At 39.9% G+C, this 23653-nt stretch overlaps 1 protein-coding gene across 2 annotated transcripts; it reads left to right on the forward strand.

Annotated features, from left to right (window-relative positions):
* Positions 1-9122: 9122 nt before the first annotated feature.
* LOC136228712 (type II inositol polyphosphate 5-phosphatase 15) lies at positions 9123-21266 on the forward strand. Of its 2 annotated transcripts, XM_066017167.1 has the most exons (11): positions 9124-10038; positions 13147-13399; positions 14038-14836; positions 15654-15778; positions 16932-17016; positions 17196-17361; positions 17464-17504; positions 17599-17866; positions 18982-19105; positions 19288-19648; positions 20387-21266. In XM_066017167.1, the coding sequence occupies exons 1-11, from the start codon at positions 9315-9317 to the stop codon at positions 20735-20737; spliced, it is 3297 nt and encodes a 1098-aa protein (XP_065873239.1). In that variant the 5' UTR covers positions 9124-9314; the 3' UTR covers positions 20738-21266. The 2 variants fall into 2 exon arrangements, with proteins under 2 accessions (XP_065873238.1, XP_065873239.1); XM_066017166.1 differs by having other exon boundaries at positions 9123-10038; positions 17196-17504.
* Positions 21267-23653: the final 2387 nt, after the last annotated feature.

Here is a 23653-nt window from a genome sequence, read left to right on the forward strand (position 1 = left end):
GCAGATCCAAGCCAGCCATGAGCGGCAGAGGCAAACCGACCAACGGTTCCTGGAGCTAGCCACCTCCCTAGAAAACTTCAAACTGGAGGTTATGGCTATCATCCGACCAACCGTAGGGGGATCAACCCAGAGAAAGGAAGGAGTCCTTGAACCGCAGCTTCCACAAATGGGTCCTAGGGATCATGAGGTAAGAAGACCCAACTATGTCTTTGTGCATAATACGGATAGTGATAGTGATGACTTTGAGGGTATTGGGGATGATAATACCGTTAGAACTATGAGGGATGTTGGGTCTGTTGATAACAGACGTGTGGATGTTGCTAGAGTATACCCAGGTCTAGGAAACTTTGATAGATTTAAGCTAAAAATAGACTTACCGTCTTTTGGAGGCAAACTGGATATAGAGGGATTCTTAGACTGGTTATCGGAAGTGGAACGTTTCTTTGAGTATGCTGGGATTCCTGATGAGAGGAAAGTAAGGCTGGTGGCGTATCGCCTGAAGGGTGGCGCATCATTTTGGTGGGATCAGATAAGGGAAGAAAGAAGAAGAGGGGGCAGAGATCTGATTAGATCTTGGCTACGGATGAAGGCGATGTTGAGGGAGCGGTTCTTACCGCCGGATTATGAGCAGTATATTTACAGCTCCTACAGGGGATGCTCTCAAGGGACCCGAAGTGTCCATGAATATACCTCGGAGTTCTTGAGGCTTTCGGCAAGGGCCAACTTGTCAGAAACTGAAAGCCAAAAGACCTCTAGGTATCTAGAGGGGTTGAGATACAACATCCAGGACCGCATTGGCACACAGATGGTGGTTCGAGTACAAGATGCCAGGAATTTAGCCCTCAAGGCTGAATCCCAACTAACCGGGAGATCCAGGAGATCCGCCACTGTTGAGTATACGCCTGGAGGAGGAGGCAATATGAAGTCCTATGACAAAGGCAAGCAGGTGGCGAGTGCCAGTGGGGCCAAGGTTAACAGTGTAGGAAGGGGATCTGTCGGAGATACTAGGCCGTACAAGGAAGCACCTATACCACCTAAGAGCAACAATCCGTATGTGAGGCCAGCGCCTTTTAAATGTTTTCGGTGCAATGAGCCAGGCCATAGATCCAACGAATGTCCTAGGAGGAAGAGCGCCAACATGGTGGAGAGGTATGAAGATGACTATGACGAAGGGGATGAAGTATTTTATGAACCCTTGGGAGAAGATGATGATGAGGCAGATGAAGAGAGATACGCCATTCATGTGGTACGACGTTTGTTAGTCTCCAGCCGGATAGAGGGAGATCGGAGACACCGCCTATTCAGGACCCGCTGTCTTGTGAAAGGTGGGCGATGCAATGTGATAATAGATAGTGGGAGCCAAGAGAACATTGTGAGCAGCAGCGCCGTTCAGAAATTCGGGTTGTTGGCGGAGGCGCATCCCGACCCCTATAGGGTGGGATGGATCAAAAACGTGGGTGAACTTAAGGTGACCCAGAGATGCAGGGTACCTATTGCGATTGGTGATTACAGTGATGAAGTCTGTTGTGATGTGGTCGATATGGATGCCTGCCACCTATTGTTGGGCCGACCCTGGCAGTTTGATAACGATGCCACCCACGCAGAAAGAGAGAACACTTATAGATTTGTGAAGAATGGGGTAAAGTTCGTACTTACGCCAATGATGAGAGAGCCAAAGGCCGACGAGAAGTCTACCTTGGTAGTCTGTCCTACACACAAATCGTTTATCAGCGAATGTGAAGAGAGCCAAATGGTATATGTGGTAATGGTTAAGGCGAATCATGAATCCGCCCGAACGGGCGAAAGGGAGATGCCGAATGAAGTGACCCGCCTACTTGGTGAATATCAAGATCTGTTCCCTGACGAACTGCCGAGTGGGTTACCACCTTTGAGGGACATCCAGCATCATATTAATCTTGTGCCCGAGGCTAGTTTGCCAAGCCTTCCCCATTATCGAATGAGTCCAAAGGAAAATGACATCATGAGGTAGAAAGTGGAAGAGCTCATTGAAATGGGATGCGTTAGAGAAAGTATGAGTCCATGCGCCGTTCCAGCCCTACTTACGCCCAAGAAGGATGGATCTTGGCGGATGTGTGTGGACAGCAGGGCTATCAACAAGATCACTATCAAGTATAAGTTCCCTATTCCAAGGCTGGATGATATGCTAGACCAGCTTGGCGGATCCCGAGTTTTCTCCAAGATTGATCTCAGGAGCGGTTATCATCAGATACGAATTCGATCTGGGGATGAGTGGAAGACCGCCTTCAAGACCAGAGATGGATTGTATGAGTGGTTAGTTATGCCCTTCGGGATGACTAACGCCCCCGGTACTTTCATGCGGCTGATGAATCAGGTGCTTCGCCCCGTGATTGGAAAATTTGTAGTTGTGTATTTTGATGACATCCTGATTCATAGCAGGACCTTGGTGGAGCATGTGGAGCATTTACAGATAGTATTTGACCTGTTAAGAAAACACCAGTTATACGCTAATACTAAGAAGTGTGATTTCGTCATGGAAAGCCTGGTTTTCCTTGGGTTCGTGGTTAGTGGCGATGGGGTCCAAGTTGATGGGGAGAAGGTAAGAGCCATCCGAGAATGGCCTACTCCGAGGAATGTGGGGGATATCAGGAGTTTTCATGGGCTAGCAACATTTTATCATCGGTTCATCAAGAACTTCAGTTCCATAGTGGCCCCGTTGACGGAATGTTTGAAGAAGGGAAAGGGGTTCGAGTGGGCGGATGCCCAAGAGAAGAGCTTCGCCCTGATCAAGGAAAAGCTGAGTACAACACCCGTGCTAGCGTATCCCAATTTTGATAAACTGTTCGAAGTTGAGTGTGATGCCAGTGGAGTTGAGATTGGTGGAGTCTTGATGCAAGAAAAGAGGCCCATTGCATATTTCAGTGAGAAGCTCTGTGAGGCACGGCAAAAGTGGGCCACGTATGATCAAGAGTTTTATGCTGTAGTAAGGGCGTTGAAAGTGTGGGAACATTACTTAGTGGGGAAAGAATTCATCCTCTACACTGACCACCAAGCTCTCAAGTACCTGAGAAGTCAGAAGCAACTTCGAAGCTCCATGCATGCCCGGTGGTCCGCCTTCATAGATAAGTTCCCCTATAAGCTTATCCATAAGGCTGGAAAATAGAACAAGGTGGCGGACGCCTTGAGTCGAAAGGTGTCACTAATAAAAACAGTCAACCTGGAGACCGATTGTTTTGAACACATCAGAGGAGAATACTTGGCGGATCCTGACTTTGGCAGTATCTGGGAGAAGTGTCAACACCAGCAGGGGGATGGGGCGTATCATCTGATGGATGAGTATCTCATGAGGGGCAACCAACTTTGCTTACCCTGCACTTCCATCCGCGAAAAGGTTGTTCGTGATCTACATGGCGGATCCCTTGGAGGGCATTTTGGGCGAGACAAGACATATGAAGCAATGCGTTCTCGTTATTTCTGGCCTAAGATGAGAAGAGATGTTGCCTACTTAGTAGAACAATGCTATATTTGCCAGACCGCCAAGGGACGCACCACAAATGCTGGCTTGCAACTACTTTTGCATGTGCCAGAGACCATATGGGAGGATCTGCCTATGGACTTTGTCCTAGGGTTGCCCAGAACTCAGAGAGGCATGGATTCCATCTTTGTTGTGGTTGATCGGTTTTCCAAGATGGCCCACTTCATACCTTGTCGTAAAACTAATGATGCCTCAGCGACTGCTAAGCTATTCTTCAGAGAAATTGTCAGGCTACATGGCGTACCTAAGAGCATTATTTCGGATCGTGATACGAAGTTCCTCAGTCACTTCTGGCGAACGTTGTGGGCTCTGTTTGATACGTCTCTGAAGTTTAGTACCACCGCCCATCCTCAAACAGACGGACAGACCGAGGTGGTCAATCGAACTTTGGGAAACTTACTGCGCAGCAAATGTAAGGATAAGCCCAGGATGTGGGATGTGGTTTTAGCCCAAGCTGAGTTCGCCTACAACGGCTCTGTACATTCGGGAACCGGGAGATCCCCATTTGAGATGGTATACACGAAGACCCCGAACCACGTCCTTGATATAGCCCATCTTCCTAAAGGAAACGTGACTGCCAACCAGCTGGCCAAGGATTATGTACAGATGCACCAAGAGGTGAGAGAGACTCTTGAAGAGAGAAATCAGAAATTAAAGGCTAAGGCGGATGAGCACCGCAGGGACCTACAGTTTGAGGTTGGGGATGAGGTTATGGTCTATTTGGGCAAAGAGAGACTCGCCAACGCCACAAGCAGCAAGCTTCGGCCTAAGAAATACGGGCCATACAAGGTCACCAAGAAAGTCAATGCTAATGCCTATCACATAGCATTGCCGAATTGGCTTGGTAAAATCTCACCAGCGTTCAACATCCGTGACCTTAGCCCGTGGAAGCCGGATGGTCCTTTGGAGTTCAACACAGACAAATCAGTGCCGAATTCTTTTAAAGAAGGAGAGAATGATGCGGACATCCTAACTGGGATCGCTGATCACACACGCTCTGGCAGATCCTCAGACATCAGACCTACGGAGGTTGTACCTAGGAGGGCGGATCCCCAGGACATACGAGCGGGGCGGATCTAGGAGTACACAATGAGGCGAATCAACATCTACCCCTGGGCGAATCTCGGTTTACTTCCTTCCGAAGTAATTCACCAACAACCCTGACAATCCGTACCTGTACCATTGTACTGATTGTCGGGGAGGCGAATCAACATCTACCCCTGGGCGAATCTCGGTTTACTTCCTTCCGAAGTAATTCACCAACAACCCTGACAATCCGTACCTGTACCATTGTACTGATTGTCGGGACGTATCACCCATTTTACCCTTTTATGGATAGCCTTATCGGAACCCTAGTAGGGGTAGTCCTTGTCTTTTATTCTTATTAGTAAGAGGTATTTAAACCCTCATTTTGTAAGGATGTAGGAAATTTTAATCAATCAAAAACCATTCTCCTTGAGAGACTAAGGTTTATACCTTGTTATTGGGATTCACTCATTCTAGTTTAGCTAGAGAAGAACATCTTTGTTGGTTTACGATTAAAACCTTCATTTATCGCTTTCAATCTGTATCATGACCTCTGAGCTGACTGGAGCTCGTGACCTTATCTCCTCCTCCTCTCAGTGCTCCATCGAACAGATTGGTGAAGCCATTCGCCTACTCAACCTGAGTAAAGAGGAAATGGACACTGACCAAGTGAAGACCAACGAGATTCTGCAGTGCACTCAGTCCACACTTGCACAAGTCCGGCATACCAATGCTCAACGTCAGACATACGATACTGCGCTGCTCAGGATGTATCATCAATCTTATGCTCGGATGACAGAATCGATTACTTGGATCGGGAAATCTCTGGAGTATTTACTCAGTATGCTCAGTGCCAACATTAAAATCTCCGCTTCAAGTATGGACGAAGGCATGCAGGTCTTCCAAGGACTCCGAAAAAGTACGAGTCAACTCCAACTGTATTCCTCGAAACTGACTCGTGCTGTTCAACAGGGGATCTTTTATGCTCCTTCTCCTCCATCTCATGATGCTGGCAAAACGGGGGAGAAAGTACGAACAAAGCAAGCTGCAGGAACTCAGCAGAAAATGAGGGAGCTATCTAAGCCAGCTGCCGAAACTCAATAGAAGCCTGGTTCAACTTCTACTGACCCGAGCACCCACACTCAACAACAACGAACTGGCCAAACCAAACCCAAGTCAAATCAAGTTCAAGCCAATATTAGGAAATAGTGCTAGCAATAGTCTATAATGCTTATAACTTATATTTTATGGCATGTTCTTGTTAAGCTGAGTAATATAATGAGCATCTTTTATCCACACTGACCTTATATATACGATGTTTAATTGTTGTGCTTATATGCTGGTCTATCATACTTAACTATTCACTGAACAACAAATTTAAACTTGTGAACATAAGGAATATACAAGTAAAATATACTCAACACACAACTCTGATACCTATATGCGACACTAAGTAATAACTAAATGTTCCAAGCAATGATCTTCTTCTGAAAGCCGACCTAGGCTCATCTGAATTAGATCTTGGAAGGTCTAGAATTGAACTAAGTCAGTAAAGGCATGTCTTAATTTTACTCGATTAAATCTTAGAAGGTTTAGAGTTATTTTAAGTCAATATATGCAACCTTTACGGGGGAGTAACTTCAGAAGAATAAAAGGTAAATCAATCATGGGGAATGTTGAGTTCCAAAATTAAATACTTTTGCCAACATCAAAATGGGGGAGTTTGTTGAAACACCTTTCCACATAATTTTGATTTGACAAAATTATTTAAGTTAATCCCATGATTAAGACAATTAAATTTAAGTGCTTTGATTTAATTGTATTAATGTGTTTGTTCAATGTTGAGTATATTAATAAATGAGAACAGAAATAAAAAGTAAGACAGAATGAAGTCAGCATGAGCCACAGAAGCTGAGTAGAACACAACTCAGCATAATAGAAGAAAAGTCTTTTTCAGAACAAACGCTTGAAGACGAAGCTGACCGAAGAAGCTGAGCAGAACGTAACTCAGCCCCATCAAAGGAGATCTTAAAGGCAACGTCTACTAAGTCAAGCTGAGTGTTCGACAGGACAACTCCAATGATCCGTTAACTAGAAGACAAAGCCCGACAAAGGTCTGCACCAATTCAGAAGCCTCGGAATTACGCCAAGAGACCTTTTCGAGACGCATGGATCAACTGGCGTTTTGCAAGAAGACAAACCTGACGCTAGAAGACGAAACTGGCAAGCCTGGCGCCTGCTAAATTCAGTCGACATGATTGGCCTGCAAATCTGAATGCTGACCAATGAATGACGCAAGAAGACCGTTTGAATTCAACGGATATGTCCGAATTCAAATGATTGAAGCTTCAGATTTTACTATAAAAGGACAAGTTCATCACTTGGATCCTTGGCCGAAATACAAGAAAGCACAGACAGAAAAAGCTAATCTTCACAAGAGTGAAAATCCAAAATAGAGGCTGTCTCAATAGAAAAAGCAAGTTCTTACACCCAAATCCAATCTCTGTGTAAAAGTCTAGAGTGAATTTGTATTCATCTAAAGTGTTCTTCATCTAGAAAGAACAAATTTGTATCAATTGTAAAGGTTGAGAGAGTGAAGCTGAGTACTCGGTTTTAGTACTCAGTGGTAGAGAAAATCTTAGTGTTCAGTAGGGTTGAGTAGACGAATAGAGGACGGTACTCTTGCATACTCAATTGCTTTGTAAACGGTTTGTGCTCTACCTTTAAAGAGCTCAGTAGTGGATTGAAAAAGCCCGGAAGGATTCTGGGGACTGGACGTAGGCGGTGAGGCCGAACCAGGATAAGACTGCTGAGTAATCTCTAACCATTCTCTTGATATATATATGTATGTGTTGCTTGCTTAAATTACTCAGTATATAATTTGTATAAGCCGACGCTAAGTAATCAGAGTGCCGAGTTGGAAGCTGACCTCAAGTGTTATTTCCCAACTCACAAGTGAAACAGTTCTAGTCAGCATCTGACTAAAGCTGTCTTACACTACGCTCAGCCTTGCTTACCAAAACTGAGTGGAGTTAATTAAAGAATTAAATTAAGTCAGCGTAATTAAACAAAAAGTTTCATTAGTTCCTAACCCCCCCATTGGAACTAATTATATTACCTTACTCGGGACCAACAAAAATCACTCATCTTTGAGTTTTGTTTCAATTGGGTTACTCCGACGATTTCAATGGTTAAAATGCATCAGAATAATGTTATGACTGATACGTGAACATGAGTTAACTCAGATGTCTAACCGAAACGACATATGACAACCACATGTCGGTTATTTTTTGAAAAAAAAACTAAATTTTGTTTTTTTTTATAAAAATAACCGACACGTGCTCCCAGGTGACACATAAATGGATGTCATATGTCGTTTCGATCAGATATCCAAGTTGACTCAAACTGATGTGTCACTCATATCATCATTTCGATCCCTTTAAATCACTGAAATTGTCGGAGTGACCTAATTGAGACAAAACTCAAAGTTGAATGATTTTATTGAGACAAATTGAAGTTGAGTGATAATTTTGAGACAATCATATAAATTTAGTGACAAACGACGTATTTAACCCAACTTTTAAATTTACTTAGCATCAGAGATTTTTTTTTAAGTTAGCTAAAAGTGAGAGAGAAGATAAAATAATGATGTATTAAGTTTTTATAATTTTGAAGGATATTTGCATTGATAATGCTCTAAGGGTCCGTTTGGTACGTTGTAATGTAATCAAATGTGTAATGGAATCATGACTACATTATTATGTTTGGTTGGCAAATTTTAATAAAATCCATAAAATGCAATTATCATTACAATACGTATATTTATATTAGTTAAATACAATTTTCATGTTTTTTTTTTCATTTTTCAGATTTTTATGTTTTCTTCAATTTCTTTTTTTATTTTTCGTTGTTTTTTCATTTCACATTTTTTGTGTTTTTTCTCTCTTTACCATTTTCGTGTATTTCATATTTTTTTTTGTTCATTTCATGTCTTTTGTTTTTTGCATTTTTTTTATCGTTTTTCGGTTTTTTCACATTTTTCATCTTTTTTTCTCGTTTTACCATTTCAGTGTTTTTCATATTTTTTCTCGTTTTCATGTTTTTCGTTTTTGCATTTTTTTCTCGTTTTCGCTTTTTTCACATTTTCGCATTTTTTCGGTTTTTATGTTTTTTTCTTATTTCGCCGTTAGTAATAAAAATACAAGGGCTAATTGTAATGGTGATGCATGACTATTTTGTTTGTAATGCCCATTACATAAATTTGCGAGGAAAAATTGAATGATGTAATGATGATTCCATTAGGACAAAAATGATATTACTAACCAAACATGGTAATGAACCTCCATTATAATGATTATTCCACTACGACGTCCATTATAACGTACCAAACGGGGTCTAAGAAAATTTTGGAAAAATCTCATTTGGTAAGAGGTAATTTAACGAGTCTGAATATGTAAACGAGTCTATCATTTAGAGTCAGTTTTATAATTTACCCCGTTAAATATAAGTTTAGCCAAAATTTTTTTTGATTAACTTACCTAATATTGGGATGAATGTGATTAACGAAATTGTACCTTGTCCTTTTCTTTCAGTTGACAATGGCTGAGTTTGATTGAAACAGAGAGGATGAATTTGGTAACAAAATAAGCACTTACATTTACTCCGTCGGAGCCACCAACGAATTCACCGGCGGCGTCTCTGTTTTCTCTTCATCTCCCACTAGATTCTCTCGCTTTTAATAGCAGTAAATTCAATTTAGTCGCAATCGGAACTAATGGACTTCAACGACGACGTATTCTCCTCTTTCCCTGACCAAAACAACAAAACCCCTCTTCTTTCCCCCAAAATATTTGATCGGTACTTCTCCTCCTCCGCTTCTTCTTCCGATGATGAGTCTCAGCTCTCCAATTCCTCCATGGAAACTACTGCCAAACGCCTCGATTACATGATCCAGTTCTTAGACCGGAAGCTCTCTACTACTGCTTCTCCATCTAACTCTTCGACACAGATTCAACCTAATGCTGATGTACACTCTCACACTACGAAGTCATCGGTTTTACCTGAATTTGTTGCTAAAGGAGGTGGAATTGGGATTTTCAAAGTTCCCGTCAGAAGAGCCGTTCACCCTGCCCGTCCGCCTAGTCTCGAAGTTCGTCCTCATCCTTTGAGGGAATCGCAATTTGGTTGTTTTTTGAGAACCATTACTACTACCCAGACTCAATTGTGGGCTGGTAGCGAAAACGGGGCAATTTCTGTGTGGCAATTCAAGGATTTGTATGGAGGAAACGATGAGACGGCGCCGTATAGGGATTCTGTGGCGGTCGGATCCGCAGTAATGTGTATGGTTGGGGATGAGGCAAGTAGAGTTGTGTGGAGTGGTCATAGAGATGGAAGGATTAAAGGTTGGAAGATGGATTTTAATTCGGATCGATTTAAGGAAGTCGCGTCTTGGGTTGCTCATCATGGACCTGTTCTTTCCATGATTGTCACTTCATATGGTCAGTCTCTTTCTCTTCCTATTTGTTTTCTCATTGCACATTTCTGTTCTTTGTTTAATTATAGTGTAAACATCTAATTTGAAACCAGATTTCTGGTTTAATCTTCTAATTCGTGAATCCCCCAGCTCTCTTCACTCAATTTCTGTATCTTAAGAGATAATCATAAGTGCAGACATGTTGAGTCTTTTCGTAGTCATTGTTGTCATATCATATGTTTCCAAAAGTCAAATCTTGTTCAAAGCTTCTGTAACCCTTAAAAGGTTGTTTGCTTTTCTTTTTGCTTTTTTGGAATGTAAGTATGCTTGTATCATATGTTGCACAGAAATGGAATCTGAAACGGGAACGGGAAGGGAAACAAAAAAGAAACTGAAATGCGGAAACCCTAACGAAGAAGAGTTTCCGTGCAACATTGCTTTTATCTATTTTAGACATATAAGCAGAAGTTTGAGTTATCATATGTTCACTTGTTTTCTGAGGTGTGTAGAACTCTGTGACTTTGGCATTTTAAACCATGTTCTTCTGCATTTCTCTTGCTGTTGAGAACATAAATTTACAAAGAAAAACTGAGAAGAACAAAATTTGGGACCTTTTGCTTGATTGTTTGTGCCTCTGATTTTGTTGGAATGATCGTTTGATCAGCTATATCTATGTTTTTTTTTTCAAAGAGAGATTATTCTTTTGATATCAAAGGGATTTACAAATACAAGCTCTTTTTTTTGTTCTCCCCTTGTCTTTGTTTTCCTTTAAATGAAGTTGGGTCTCCTCACTTGTCAAATGGTGCATACTAGATGGTCTACATGAGAACCAGAAGAGATAACTGCGGTAGATAGGAAGTCGATAATGTGAAGAAATAGGTGGCAATTTCAGATTTCGTGTCAAAATCGTGTTATCTCATATACATGTTCTATATGGTTCTATATGATATAAATGTTAAAAAAATGATTTTCGTGTCAATCGTGTCGTGTCAATTGGGTTGTCTCTGTAAATTGTGTTGTCGTGTCAGAAATTTCCACCCCGTAGGTAGCTTTAGGATTAGGTTATATGGAGGAGAATGTTCACAGGCAGCCATCCCATTCCCATGTCAGGGAAGACACGAGTTTGATGCCCGTTTTACGACCTTACTTTTTCGGAGGGTCGGCGGGACATGGGAGCTTCAGCTCATGCATCGGTTTACCGAAATCATCTCCGTATCCCACTTCCTTCTATTCGAAAAGGTGAGCGGCCCTTAAACAAAAAGGCCCTAAGAGGGATATTCTTTATATATTACATAAGCCCTAAAGTAGGTGTAGCGTTCTTCACTTAACTAGTGATCTCATGGAAAGCATGAGCCCTATTCTTTTGGGGGTCTTTTGGCGCGGGTAGCATAAATATTTGCCTTTTCTTCTTTTTTCCCCTACTATCTAAAGGCAGGGATGTAGAGTGAGGATTCAATCCAAAGTCTTGTCCTACTTATATATCCTCACATAGCTCAAGCTCTTAGAACATGGTTCTATTTCCCTTTCAACTCCAACTTGCTGTCATAATCATCTACTGTCTCTCAAATGTGATCTCTTCCAAATTGGATTGTTTCCTCACCAAGCGTATTTCATTTTTTGCACCTGCTATTGCTCTAAGAGCCCTTTATGTCCCGTGTGCTACTTCCCTTTTCAGAATTGTGCCTTACCAATATGCTAGGCTCATTTATAGAGAGTTCGTTTGACCCTTGTTCATGGCGGCAGTAACCATGGTAGTTCATCAACTGGTGAACTGTTATCATACTAGTTATAAGCACTGAGTGGAAAATTTCTGTATTGGACTATTGTGTACAAGTTTTGTATATGCCTTTGTGCTGCCGAGTTCAATTTTTCTTATGTACATTTTGAGAAGGGGGTATTTATTGGTTTTGACTGGCTCATAATAATGAATGGAAATTGCATGTGGATTTTGTTTTGTTTTAGACTATAGAGTGGGGAAAAGATAGTTTCGTATTCTGCTTAAAAATGGGCATGCATTTTATGTGACTTGATATGTATTTTTTAGGCATAAACCATACGGAGCCCTCTAAAGTTGTCCATCTTGGTCACTTTGCCCCCTAAACTTAAGGGTCTACCTTGTAGCAACTCCAACTCTCTGAAAGTGGCGTAACGCCCTTACTTTTCCTCAATCGGAGAAGATGTTGACTAGTGAGGACCACTTGCCTTTCTGTTGACTTCCCATATGCAATGTGGCTTTTACTTTTATAAAAATTTGCAAGGTGGCATTTTAAAGCGCATATGAGTTTAGAGAGGCTATTATGCTCTAAGAAGGGGTAAATTTTTTTGAAGAGAAAAGCCACGTTGCATATGGAAAGTCAACCGAAAGGTGGGTGGTCAAAATTTTCTCGAGGAGAAATAATGGGCACGTTATGTCACTTTCAGGGAGTTGGAGTGGCTAATGGGTTGTCCCTTAAGTTCGGGGGTAAAGTGACAAAAAATGGACACTTTTAGGGGGTTCTGCATGGTTTAGGCATATTTTTTATTTGCTTTCATTGAACAGAATTTGTGACTAAATGGAACATATGTACATGTTGACTGGGCAGCATATATTTGAGGAGCCAGTTTTGACCTCGTAGCAACTATCATGTTAATATATGGCAAGTCAACTGAAAGGTGAATGGTCAAAATTTTCTCCGATTGAGGAAAAGTAATGGGCGTGATATGTCACTTTCAGGAGTTGGAGTGGCTAATGGGCTGTCCCTTAAGCGCGGGGGATAAAGTGACAAAAAATGGACAACTTTAGGGGGCTCTGTATGGTTTAGGCATATTTTTTTATATGCTTTCATTGAATAGAACTTGTGAGTAAATGGATCATATGTAATGTACATGTTGACTGGGCAGCATATATTTGAAGATCCAGTTTTAACCTTGTATTAACTATCATGTTAATACATAATACTAGTAACCAATTATTTTTTCTGCTCAGTATTTAGTGGCCTACACCATTTTAAATGCTTACACGGGTTTTAATTTTTCATGTACCTATTTTTTGGACAAATGTCTCTGGCGGCACTGTGGTTCTTAAAAGGCATTGCGTTTGCTTAAATTGATTTCCTTTTTCTTCCTCTCTCACATTGCTTCTTTTGTGGTCCAGGCGATTTATGGTCAGGTTCTGAAGGGGGTGCTATCAAGATATGGCTGTGGGAAGCAATTGAAAAATCCTTTAATTTTACTGAGGAGGAAAGACACATGGCTGCCTTATTCTTGGAGAGGTCATATATCGATCCCAAAAGCCAAGTCAATGTAAATTGCTTCGCTAATGCGATAACTTCTGATGTCAAATATTTGCTGTCTGATAATTCTAAAGCAAAAGTATGGAGTGCTGGTTATCTTTCGTTTGCATTGTGGTATGTATTCAATCTAGCTGTACTACTTTTCAAAGCTAATAATGTGCTTATTCTGACATTTTACATTTTGGAATCAGTATAGATATCTAATGTAACTGTACGTTTTACATTTTTTCTGTAATTTGTGGAATAGTGTCCTCTAGGGGTACATAGCTCATAAGTTCTGCATTCAACTATGATGATTTGCCCAACAATAGCTTTCATATTAATATCTGACACCCCGCACGCAAATGCCCATGGGGCTTGAAGCCTGTACAACAAAGGCCCATCTTACCATGTGTTGAAATTAAATCAACAAATAGGATTGTCAGGATTCGAACCCTTGATCGCTTGGTCTAAGAGGCTCTGATACCATGTCATGGAAACAATTGAACTCAAAGCTTAAGCGTTTAGGCCCAATAATAGCTTTCATATTAATATCTGACATGAAGAAACTAAGTAATTTGGTTCTTTGAAGGGGGTGCAGTTATTCTGATTTTACAAATGAGTTTATTCAGAAACTAGTTAGAAGGCTAAATGCTTTAATTTGTGTTTATGCTTCGTTAGTTTTTGTTGATTTACTAGCTACTCTGACAATGTTTTTTGTACTTGGGTTGCACCCCTTCTGTTTTTTATTTGCCGAGAATTCTGTTTTGTAGGGATGCTCGAACGCGGGATTTGCTGAAAGTATTCAACATCGATGGTCAGATTGAAAGGATGGATGGGCAAGATTTTACCTTCGAAGATGAGATCAAGATGAAAATTGTTTCTGGTTCAAAGAAAGATAGGATTCAAAGTTCAGTTGGTTTCTTTCAACGTTCACGTAATGCTATAATGGGAGCAGCTGATGTTGTACGTCGAGTAGCTGCAAAAAATGGCTTTGGAGATGATTATAGGCGAACTGAGGCATTGATTATGACCATTGATGGAATGATCTGGACTGGTTGTGCTAATGGCTTACTTGTACAGTGGGATGGAAATGGCAATCGCTTGCAAGACTTTCAGTACCATTCTTCTGCTGTTCAATGTTTATGTACTTTTGGATTGCGAATATGGGTGGGTTATGCAAGTGGTACGGTCCAGGTATTGGACCTTGACGGTAACTTGCTTGGAGAGTGGGTATCTCACAGCAGTTCTGTGGTAAAAATGGCTGTTGGTGCTGGTTACGTTTTCACTTTGGCTAATCATGGTGGTATACGTGGATGGAGTGTTACGTCTCCTGGACCCCTTGACAGAATTATAAGTTCAGAACTGTCTGGGAAAGAATTTTTGTATACAAAGATAGAGAATATACAAATATTAAGTGGTACATGGAATGTAGCACAAGGAAGAGCATCCCGTGACTCTCTTATATCCTGGCTAGGCAATGCAGCTGGTGGTGTTGGTATTGTTGTTGTTGGGTTGCAAGAAGTTGAAATGGGTGCAGGTGTTCTAGCAATGTCTGCAGCAAAAGAAACCGTAAGACAATCTTCCTCATTGGACCAATTTAGACACAAAATTCTTGCATTGCAGTCCATTAAAATATCCCAACATTTTGTGTCTAAACTGGGTTAATTGCACCGATGGCACTGAAGTTTGGAGTTAGTTTCAAAAAGGTCATCGAACTTCATTTTGTTCCAATTATTAAGCCATTGAACTTTCATTTTTATTTCATTAAAGTCATTCCGACCATTTCAGACATAAAAAATCGCCTAAATAGTGGCATGACAACCATGTTGAAAATGATTGACTTTTACCTATGACATGACCGTTGGTCGGATGACAGTAAAAAAATAAAAATTATATTTATTATTTACTTAATTCAGTTGCTTGAAACGGTCACATGGCATCAAAAAAATATATTTTATTTTAGTTGTCATGTGGCATACATGTGGTTGTCATGTGATATGTACCAGAATTCTTTCTAACCTGGTTGGCACGCCACTATCCCATTGATTTTTTCTGTCTGAATTGGTTGTAATGACTTAATTGAAATAGAAAACAAAGTTCAGTAACTCAATTGAAATAAAATAAAGTTCAGTTACCTTTTTGAAACTAACCCCAAACTTCAGTAACTATTATTGGCGCAATTTACCTTGTCTAAATTAGTTGGGATATCTTTGTAGCAAGCTTGCAATCCATCTTGCTAAAAGAAAGAAAGTTTAATGATAAGAATCAATGTGGTAAAAACATCTTGTATCGACATAACTGGAATGTTTGTTGATTCCTGCATTTCCTCGACGATAAAGGCGTTTTCTTTCTTTATTCTGCTGATAATTTTTCTTCCTAAATTCAGGTAGGACTTGAGGGTAGTTCTCTTGGACTGTGGTGGCTGGACATGATTGGCAAAACATTGGATGAAGGGTCAACATTTGAACGGGTTGGCTCTCGACAATTAGCAGGCTTACTGGTTGCTGTATGGTTAGTCTCTATAAAGTTATTTGTGGCTTTTGGTTGTTTGGAAATAAGGTTACCTGTTATTGATGCATGTTTACATGGCTTGTATGCTTAAATTTTTCTTTTGTTGTTGAACCTTTTTTGAGTGCTTAGACTCTGATCAAGTTTTGAAATTGGTTGTTTCGGTTCTAGGTAATAATACTTTTAACTTTAATTTCTGTCTTCATAGATTATCGTTGCCAATAGGCTTGTCAACGGGATAGGCAATACCCATACCCGCTCGGCCCAAGGTTGGGAAATCCTCAAAACCCATTTCCATAAGGTTGAGGATGGGGAGTAAAGTTATTCCCATTCTTAGGGATGGGATGGAAATGGTAATAGCCACTCCCGCTGCCCAATGTGGATCCTCCCATATTACTGTTAGGGATATACCCATTACTATAATATTGATAATAAATATAAATCTTTATACATTATATAATATATTTTCCTAACATTTTTACATATAAATTATAATATTGCATGCTTACTAAATATTAACATATTTTTCTACAATTAATTAGTTAAAAAAGTAAAGAATAAACTTATTCAAATTCAAAATTGTAGAAACCTTACTTAAACCTAACATTTCACTTAATATTGTTTTTTAAATTTGAAGGTATATTTATTTAATAAAAGAAAAATAATAAAATGGGGTGCGTATTATCCATGGAGATCCCCATACCCGTTAGGGTGGGAAGGGAACACACTTATCTCTATTTTTCTAAATGGGGTGGGAGAAATCCGCATTAAGAATGGGTATGGAGATGAAATAGCCCGCCCCATCTCCAATCTGCCCCATTGTCAAGTCTAGTAGCCAAATTCCAAAATAAAATAGTGAAATATCTTTTAGAATACAGTAATACTGATCTTATTTAAAACTTTTAAAGGTCAACGTTCTTTTGTAACAAAATATGCTGAAATTGGTGATGAATGTGGTGGCAGCCAGTTGGTGAACTTTGCCAAAATGACATTTGTATGTTAAAGTTAGTTATTTGGGTTCTTAGTTGAACATCTATACATCTTTCTTCGATTTGCATAAATTCTCACTTAGTCTAATTTATATGCGAATACATATGCACGTGTGAGTGTGGCTCTTATTATCTTATTTTCAAAAAGTTGAGTACTTATTCTTCAGGGTTAGGAATAATCTTAAAGCTCACGTTGGCGATGTTGATGTTGCTGCAGTTCCATGCGGCTTTGGGCGTGCAATTGGTAATAAGGTATATTCTCGCTAATCACGTAAAGTATTTTGAGCCATACACAGCTTAGCATACTCTTCCTCTTCTTTTCCCTGTTTTTTTTTTTTTTTTTTTTTGTTTTCCTACTCACTTGTGTGTGGTTATCGCTGTCGTTGGTGCGGTAAGAATGACTTTCTTCATTGAACAACGGTGTGCTGCAGGGAGCTGTTGGTTTGAGGATTAGAGTTTATAACCGGACAATGTGCTTTGTGAATTGTCACTTTGCGGCACATTTGGAAGCAGTAAACCGTCGTAATGCTGATTTTGATCATGTGTATCGAACAATGAGTTTTTCTCGACCTTCCAATACCTTCAATGCTGCGTCTGGTATTGTGCCATACCTGTTATTGTCTTGCTCGCTAGCCTGCTCAATGTATTTATTTTGGCTTGTTTATAGATCTGGCTTGCAATTGCTCCTTTGTATTGCAGTTGGTTCTTCATCAGCAGTCCAAGCACTTCGTTATTCATACGTGCGTACTTGAAACATATATCTTGATCTTGAATTGCCAGGTACGGAATCCTTACGCATATGATTAGTTTGATAAACTATTGTTGCGTGTACAGTCTATGGGCGCCAACTCTTCAGAAGGAATACCTGAGTTATCTGAGGCAGACATGGTGATATTTCTTGGCGACTTCAATTATCGGCTTGATGGTATATCTTATGATGAAGCTAGAGACTTTATTTCTCAAAGATCCTTTGATTGGCTTAGAGAAAGGGATCAACTTCGAACAGAAATGGAAGCTGGGAATGTCTTCCAAGGAATGCGAGAAGCAGTTATTAGATTTCCTCCCACTTACAAGTTTGACAAGCACCAACCTGGTTTGGCAGGTACTCCCTCGGGTTTTTAATATACGTCCTTTAAGTTTTTTCATAAAAACCAATAGAATATGATTAGACTATTAAAATTACTAATTTACCAGTAATACTTGTCTCCTAAAATTCTACTTTCTATGCAAAAAAAAAAAAAAAAGCTTAATACATCCCTGTACTTGGCCCAAAACTTCAACTGCCCCCTGAATTTTTAAAAGTTCCAAATGACCCCTGTTCTTGTCCAATTGCATTCAATAACCCTCTATTCTTTGTCTAATTGCATTCAATAACCCTCTATTCTTTGTCTAATTGCATTCAATACCCCCATTCTTGTCTAACTGCATTCAGTACCCCCTATTCTTGTCCAATTGCATTCAGTGCCCCCTATTCTTGTCCAATTGCATTCAACAACCCCAAAACTTCAACTGTTCCGTTAACTTTCAAAAGCTTGTAATTACTTGTCTATTTGGCATTTTCTTTTTGGCACGTGGCGGAGTGTGTCTCCCATTTTCTGCATCCAACAAATTCTATTGAGAAATAGGGGGTTATTGCATGCAAGTGGACAAGAATAGGGTCATTTGGAACTTTTGAAAGTTCAGGGGGCAGTTGAAGTTTTGGGCCAGGTACAGGGGACAACAGATGTATTAGGCCCAAAAATTTTCTTTCTTCTCTCTTACCATAAATAAGGGTAAATTTGAGAAAAAATTGTTAAAAGTGCATTGATAATATAAAACGCTATATAAAAAAGAACAAATTGATAATCCTAAAACAACATCTATTGGATACTGGAGGAAGTACTAATTATTATATGCAGCTTAAATGTTATATTTGCTTGGAAAATGGTTGCTTGCTGAACTGTTTAAAAGCTTTAATAAATTTATTATTTGTATCTAGTAGTCTATGAACCAGGACATAGATCAGAAGTTCTATTGTTTATATAACCATTTCTGACCTAGTGGAAAAGGTAAAATCGAAAACTGCATACCCTGGATTCTTTTCTGTTCAGAATTAAAAGGGAAATGCAAAAATAAAAAATAAAAATAAATCACGTGATATGTTCTCTTTTATCCTTTTCTAAGGTTTATGAACGCTTTGAAGTTGCAAGAGCATACTACTAGAACTATATTCTGCAGGGTATGACTCAGGTGAAAAAAGACGTGTTCCTGCTTGGTGTGACAGAATACTTTACCGTGATAGCCGGTCAGCTCGGGTATCTGAATGCAGTTTAGACTGCCCTGTAGTCTCCGAGATTTTACAGTAAGTTCTTGTTTTAATACAGTCGTTTTCTGGCATATTTAAAGATCGGGTGTTATCATGATACTTGCAACAGAGATAATTAGTCTTAGTTTCTTCTTTGTTTGTTTATCCGCAAATGCCTGAGAAAACGGAATCAATTGATATACCTGCCCCATGTTTTAATTTTTTTATTCATTGAACAGGTATGATGCTTGTATGGATGTCACTGATAGTGATCATAAGCCCGTGCGTTGCATATTTAGTGTTGATATTGCACGTGTTGACGAGTCTGTGAGAAGACAAGAATTTGGGGACATTATGAAATCAAACGAGCAAGTCAGATGCATTGTTGAAGAACAATCAAAGATTCCAGAAACTATTGTCAGCACAAACAATATAATTCTTCAGAATGGGGATACAGCGCTTTTACGCATCACAAATAAATGCGTGAAAAATGATGCTCTTTTTGAAATTATATGTGAAGGGCAGTCTACAATTAATGAAGATGGACAAGCATCAGATCATCATCCAAGAGGTTCATTTGGCTTTCCTCAATGGCTGCAGGTACTCACTTTATAACTTGCAAGTAGGACTGTAAATGAGCGGCTCGGCGTTCGGCTCGACAAAAGCTGACCGTGTTCGGCTCAATTTATAAATGACCGAGCTTGAGTATGGCAAAACTCTGCTCGAAAGCTCGCGAGTAGGCTCGGTTATAGGTTCATGAACAAGCTGTACTGTAATGTTTATGAACAAGCTCGACTATAATGTTCGTGAGCAAACTTGATTCGATTATTTTTTTAATAATAATATTTCTAAAGGGAAAGAGGGCGAGCCTTGGTGCAACGGCAAACGTTGTTGTCGTGTGACTGAGAGGTCACGAGTTCGAGTCCTATGCCAAAAAAATTGGCAGGGGAAAGCTTGCCCCCAATACACCCTTGTGGTGGGACCCCTCCCCGGACCCTCACTTAGCGGGACGCGTAGTGCACCAGGCCGCCCTTTTTATTTCTATAAAGGGGAAATGTAAAACAACATAGTTTTGTGTAAATTTTAGTTTTTTAGGTTTTAAAATTATGTAATTTTGTGTTAAAGAAATTTCAAATGAACGTAACTAATGACAAAATTAACGAGCTCATCGATTTTCTGACGAGCTGAGCATGAGCAGGCCAAAACTCAGGCTGGCTCGGCTTGATTACAGCCCACTTGCAAGCACAAAACCGAATTTTCAAGCACTCTTGTTAACAATATGGCCAAAGAAAACTTTACCATTTTGAGCATTTGAAAAACAAGTGAATGTTGAACCAGGTAACTCCAGCAGTTGGCGTAATTAAACCGGACCAGATGTCGGAGGTGTCTGTACATCTCGAGGATTTCCCTACCCTTGAAGTGTTTGTTGATGGTGTCCCTCGAAACTCATGGTGTGAAGACACTAGAGACAAGGAAGCTATATTGGTGATCAAAGTACATGGTATAAACACTGCAGACTCAAGAGACCACCGCATCCGTGTGCGCCACTGCTGTTCATCACGGAGAGCAGGACATGGCCCCAAATCCAATGGCTCTAGCCAAGGTAATATCCTCCCCCGATCTGATTATCAACGACTCAGCGGCTCCTACGATGTAGTTGACCACCTGCGTAATTTGCATAGCCCTTAATAAATTGGCTGAAAATGCGGTAAAATGCTCTATCGTCCCTAGTAAACGATAGCGACCCCCTTATATCCAAACAGAGTCCATCGCATTGATGTAAATAGAGAAGCAGATTGCAGCGGTCTTTCGTTTTGCAGCATTAACCTTTGTTTATAGCTCTCTCATCCAGTTTATAGAGGGAATTACTCTGCAAATGAGCAATTTGTGACATGGGTTTGAGTCCGATTCCGAGTCCGATTCTGACCTGTAATTTTCTGGGGGAAGATTTGTATCTTGTAAGTGTATAGTAAAAGTTTGGATTGCATTAAGCAGCATTCTTTGGGGTGCATTTTGAAGCTTTTGTTTCCAATTTATTGATAAATTAAATTCCATTTGTATAATAGTGGGGAAAGTCAGATCATATGGCTGGTGCATAAAGAAGAAATAAACCCCTCATGTTATCTTGAATTTAAGAGGAGGCAACTTTTTGATATTGTTTACTTTGCTGGACAGAATTTGTAGCAATCTATGTTGCAGCGGAAACTCTTTTTCATTAGCGTGTTTCGCGTTCCGTATCCGTATCCATTTTAGTTTTAGTTTCTTTTCCATTTTCTAGTGATAACTTGTTACCTGAATTCGGTCACGTGCCAAGACGATGTTGATGATCCGACGTCGTGTTGGTTCCTACAAGACAATATGCAGGTCAGACGGTGTCGGAGTCCGGCAAACCTGCTTCGATGCCTAAGTCAGTTTGTGATTAGGACCGAATGGAAAAGGGTATGAACTAGTTTAGAGATATTAGTTAACGTACCGAACCTTGTGCCTATACCTGTATATTTATAGTGCATGATTAGGTTTTAAGGTTGTCACCTTCTTAGTAATCCTTACAAGCTTATGATTCTGTATCTCTTAAGGATTCCGAATCTTGGGAAGAATCATTTATCTCATAGGATTCTAGAAGGTCCCTTTGATGTGTTGAGGCTTGGAGGTTTGGAAGTTGGTGATGGGCCGTTGTTTGTTGGGCTTCGGTCTCATCAACCGTTTCCGATCTGTTGAACCGAGGTTTGGGTCGTCTTGGATGTGTTTGGGCCTTTATCATGCTTTGGATTTGGGCTGTAACAAGGATAGTGAAGACGCGTCGCATGTGATATCATTTAGCCTGATATCACCTAGCTATAATTTTGTAGAAATAACATTTTTCGGTTTCGGTTTCTGTTTCTGTGTAACATAGGTAGCAATTAAAGCAATATATATCCAAGATGAATTGTTTTGTGTTGTGAGCACTTTAAAAGGATTGAGTTTGAAAGAAGCTATCTTCTTAGGTTTTCAATTTGTATTTCTTGTATATAGGTTTGTAAATGAGTTGAGCCGTTCATTTGGTTTGATAAAAATTCGACCGTGTTTAGCTCGATTTAATTGAGCTGAGCTTGAGTACAGAAAAATTCGGCTGAAAGCTTGCGAGCAAGCTCGGTTATAGATTCATGAACAAACTCGATTATAATGTTCATGGATAGACTAGTGAGTATGCTCGGCTTGATTAATTTTTAAAGGGGGAAATGTAAAACTATGTAGTTTTGTATGAAGTATTAGTTTTGCAGGTTTTAAAAATATGGAGTATTTCTATTATTCTATTAGGTGAGTTTGTTCATGAATATAATAAACGAGCAATAAATGAATTGTTTGTGAGCAACTTGTTTATTTGTTAACGAGTTGCTTATGAATATAATTAAGGGTATTGCTATATACCGCAATATTTTTTCCACCCACCGCACTCTTTTGACATTTATGCCCTTGTCATAATTTTTTATCAAAAACCAAAACTTTTTTTTCCTCTCTTTCTCTCCCAAGCCTAAAAACCCGAATTGGACAAAAATGGACCCGAGCATTCCTGAAGACCATGATTTCGAACACGAGGTAATCCTACGATATAAATTTAAATTAAAATTTCGTTTTTTGAATTTCGAATTTTTTTTTTGCCTAAACGGGCAGCGCGCACCGTTCCACCGTACGGTGGAACGGATGCGCCGCTCGTTCCACCCTACGGTGGAACGAACGGCCGTGCCGTTTCCACCACGGGTGGAAGGGGCAGTTCGTCCGTTCCACCCGTGGTGGAAACGGCACGGCGATTCCGTTTACCTTATATTCATACGGGTTCCGCTTCCGATTCGGAGGCGGAACCCGTGATTTCTGAGTAATTTAAAAAAAAAAAACTTATCGGAGATTTCATGAAGCCTTTATCCGCTTCTGGCTTTGGCGGCATGTTGTTTTAGGTCGGGTTTTTTGAAAAACCAAAAAGCTAGAGATGATTTGAGATTTTTGAATTTTTGAGTTTAAATTATGAGGAGGGCAAAATTGTCAAAAAAGTGCGGTAGGTGGAAAAAATATTGCGGTATATAGCAGTCCACTATAATTAATGAATTGTTCAAGAGCAAATTTTATGAACAGAATTAGTAAGCTGCTCGCGAGCAAAATTCATTAACAAAATTACCAAGCTATCCGTGAATAATGTTCGTGAACAAAATAAATGAGCAGTTTACGAACAAGATTTTGAGCTTGAATCGAGCTCGAAGCTCGACTCCATCTCGTTAATTTTCTGCTGAGCCATTACAAACCTATGCATGTAGTCTTCGAAATAGATCCTGCTATTTTTCTTTCATCCTTGTAACGTTAATCGTGTTTTCTTTTTAGTTAAGGTTTAACTCTTGGAAAATCTTTAAGGCTGGGACCAGGTTGAATACCTTATTGTATGTTGGGACAGTTTGATAAGTTCTTATATTAAACATCCGGTCTTATATGTTATTTAGAGGATCCTCAATTCATATTTGGACACATGTACTGTGACTCCTGTTTAATAATTAAAAATAGTGGAGCTTCTTAAAATATATATGAGATCCATATGAACTGATGCTTCTATATATGGGATTATAATGCTTTCTAACTTTC

This window comes from Euphorbia lathyris, chromosome 5 (assembly GCF_963576675.1).
Source record: "Euphorbia lathyris chromosome 5, ddEupLath1.1, whole genome shotgun sequence".
Lineage (NCBI taxonomy): Eukaryota > Viridiplantae > Streptophyta > Magnoliopsida > Malpighiales > Euphorbiaceae > Euphorbia > Euphorbia lathyris.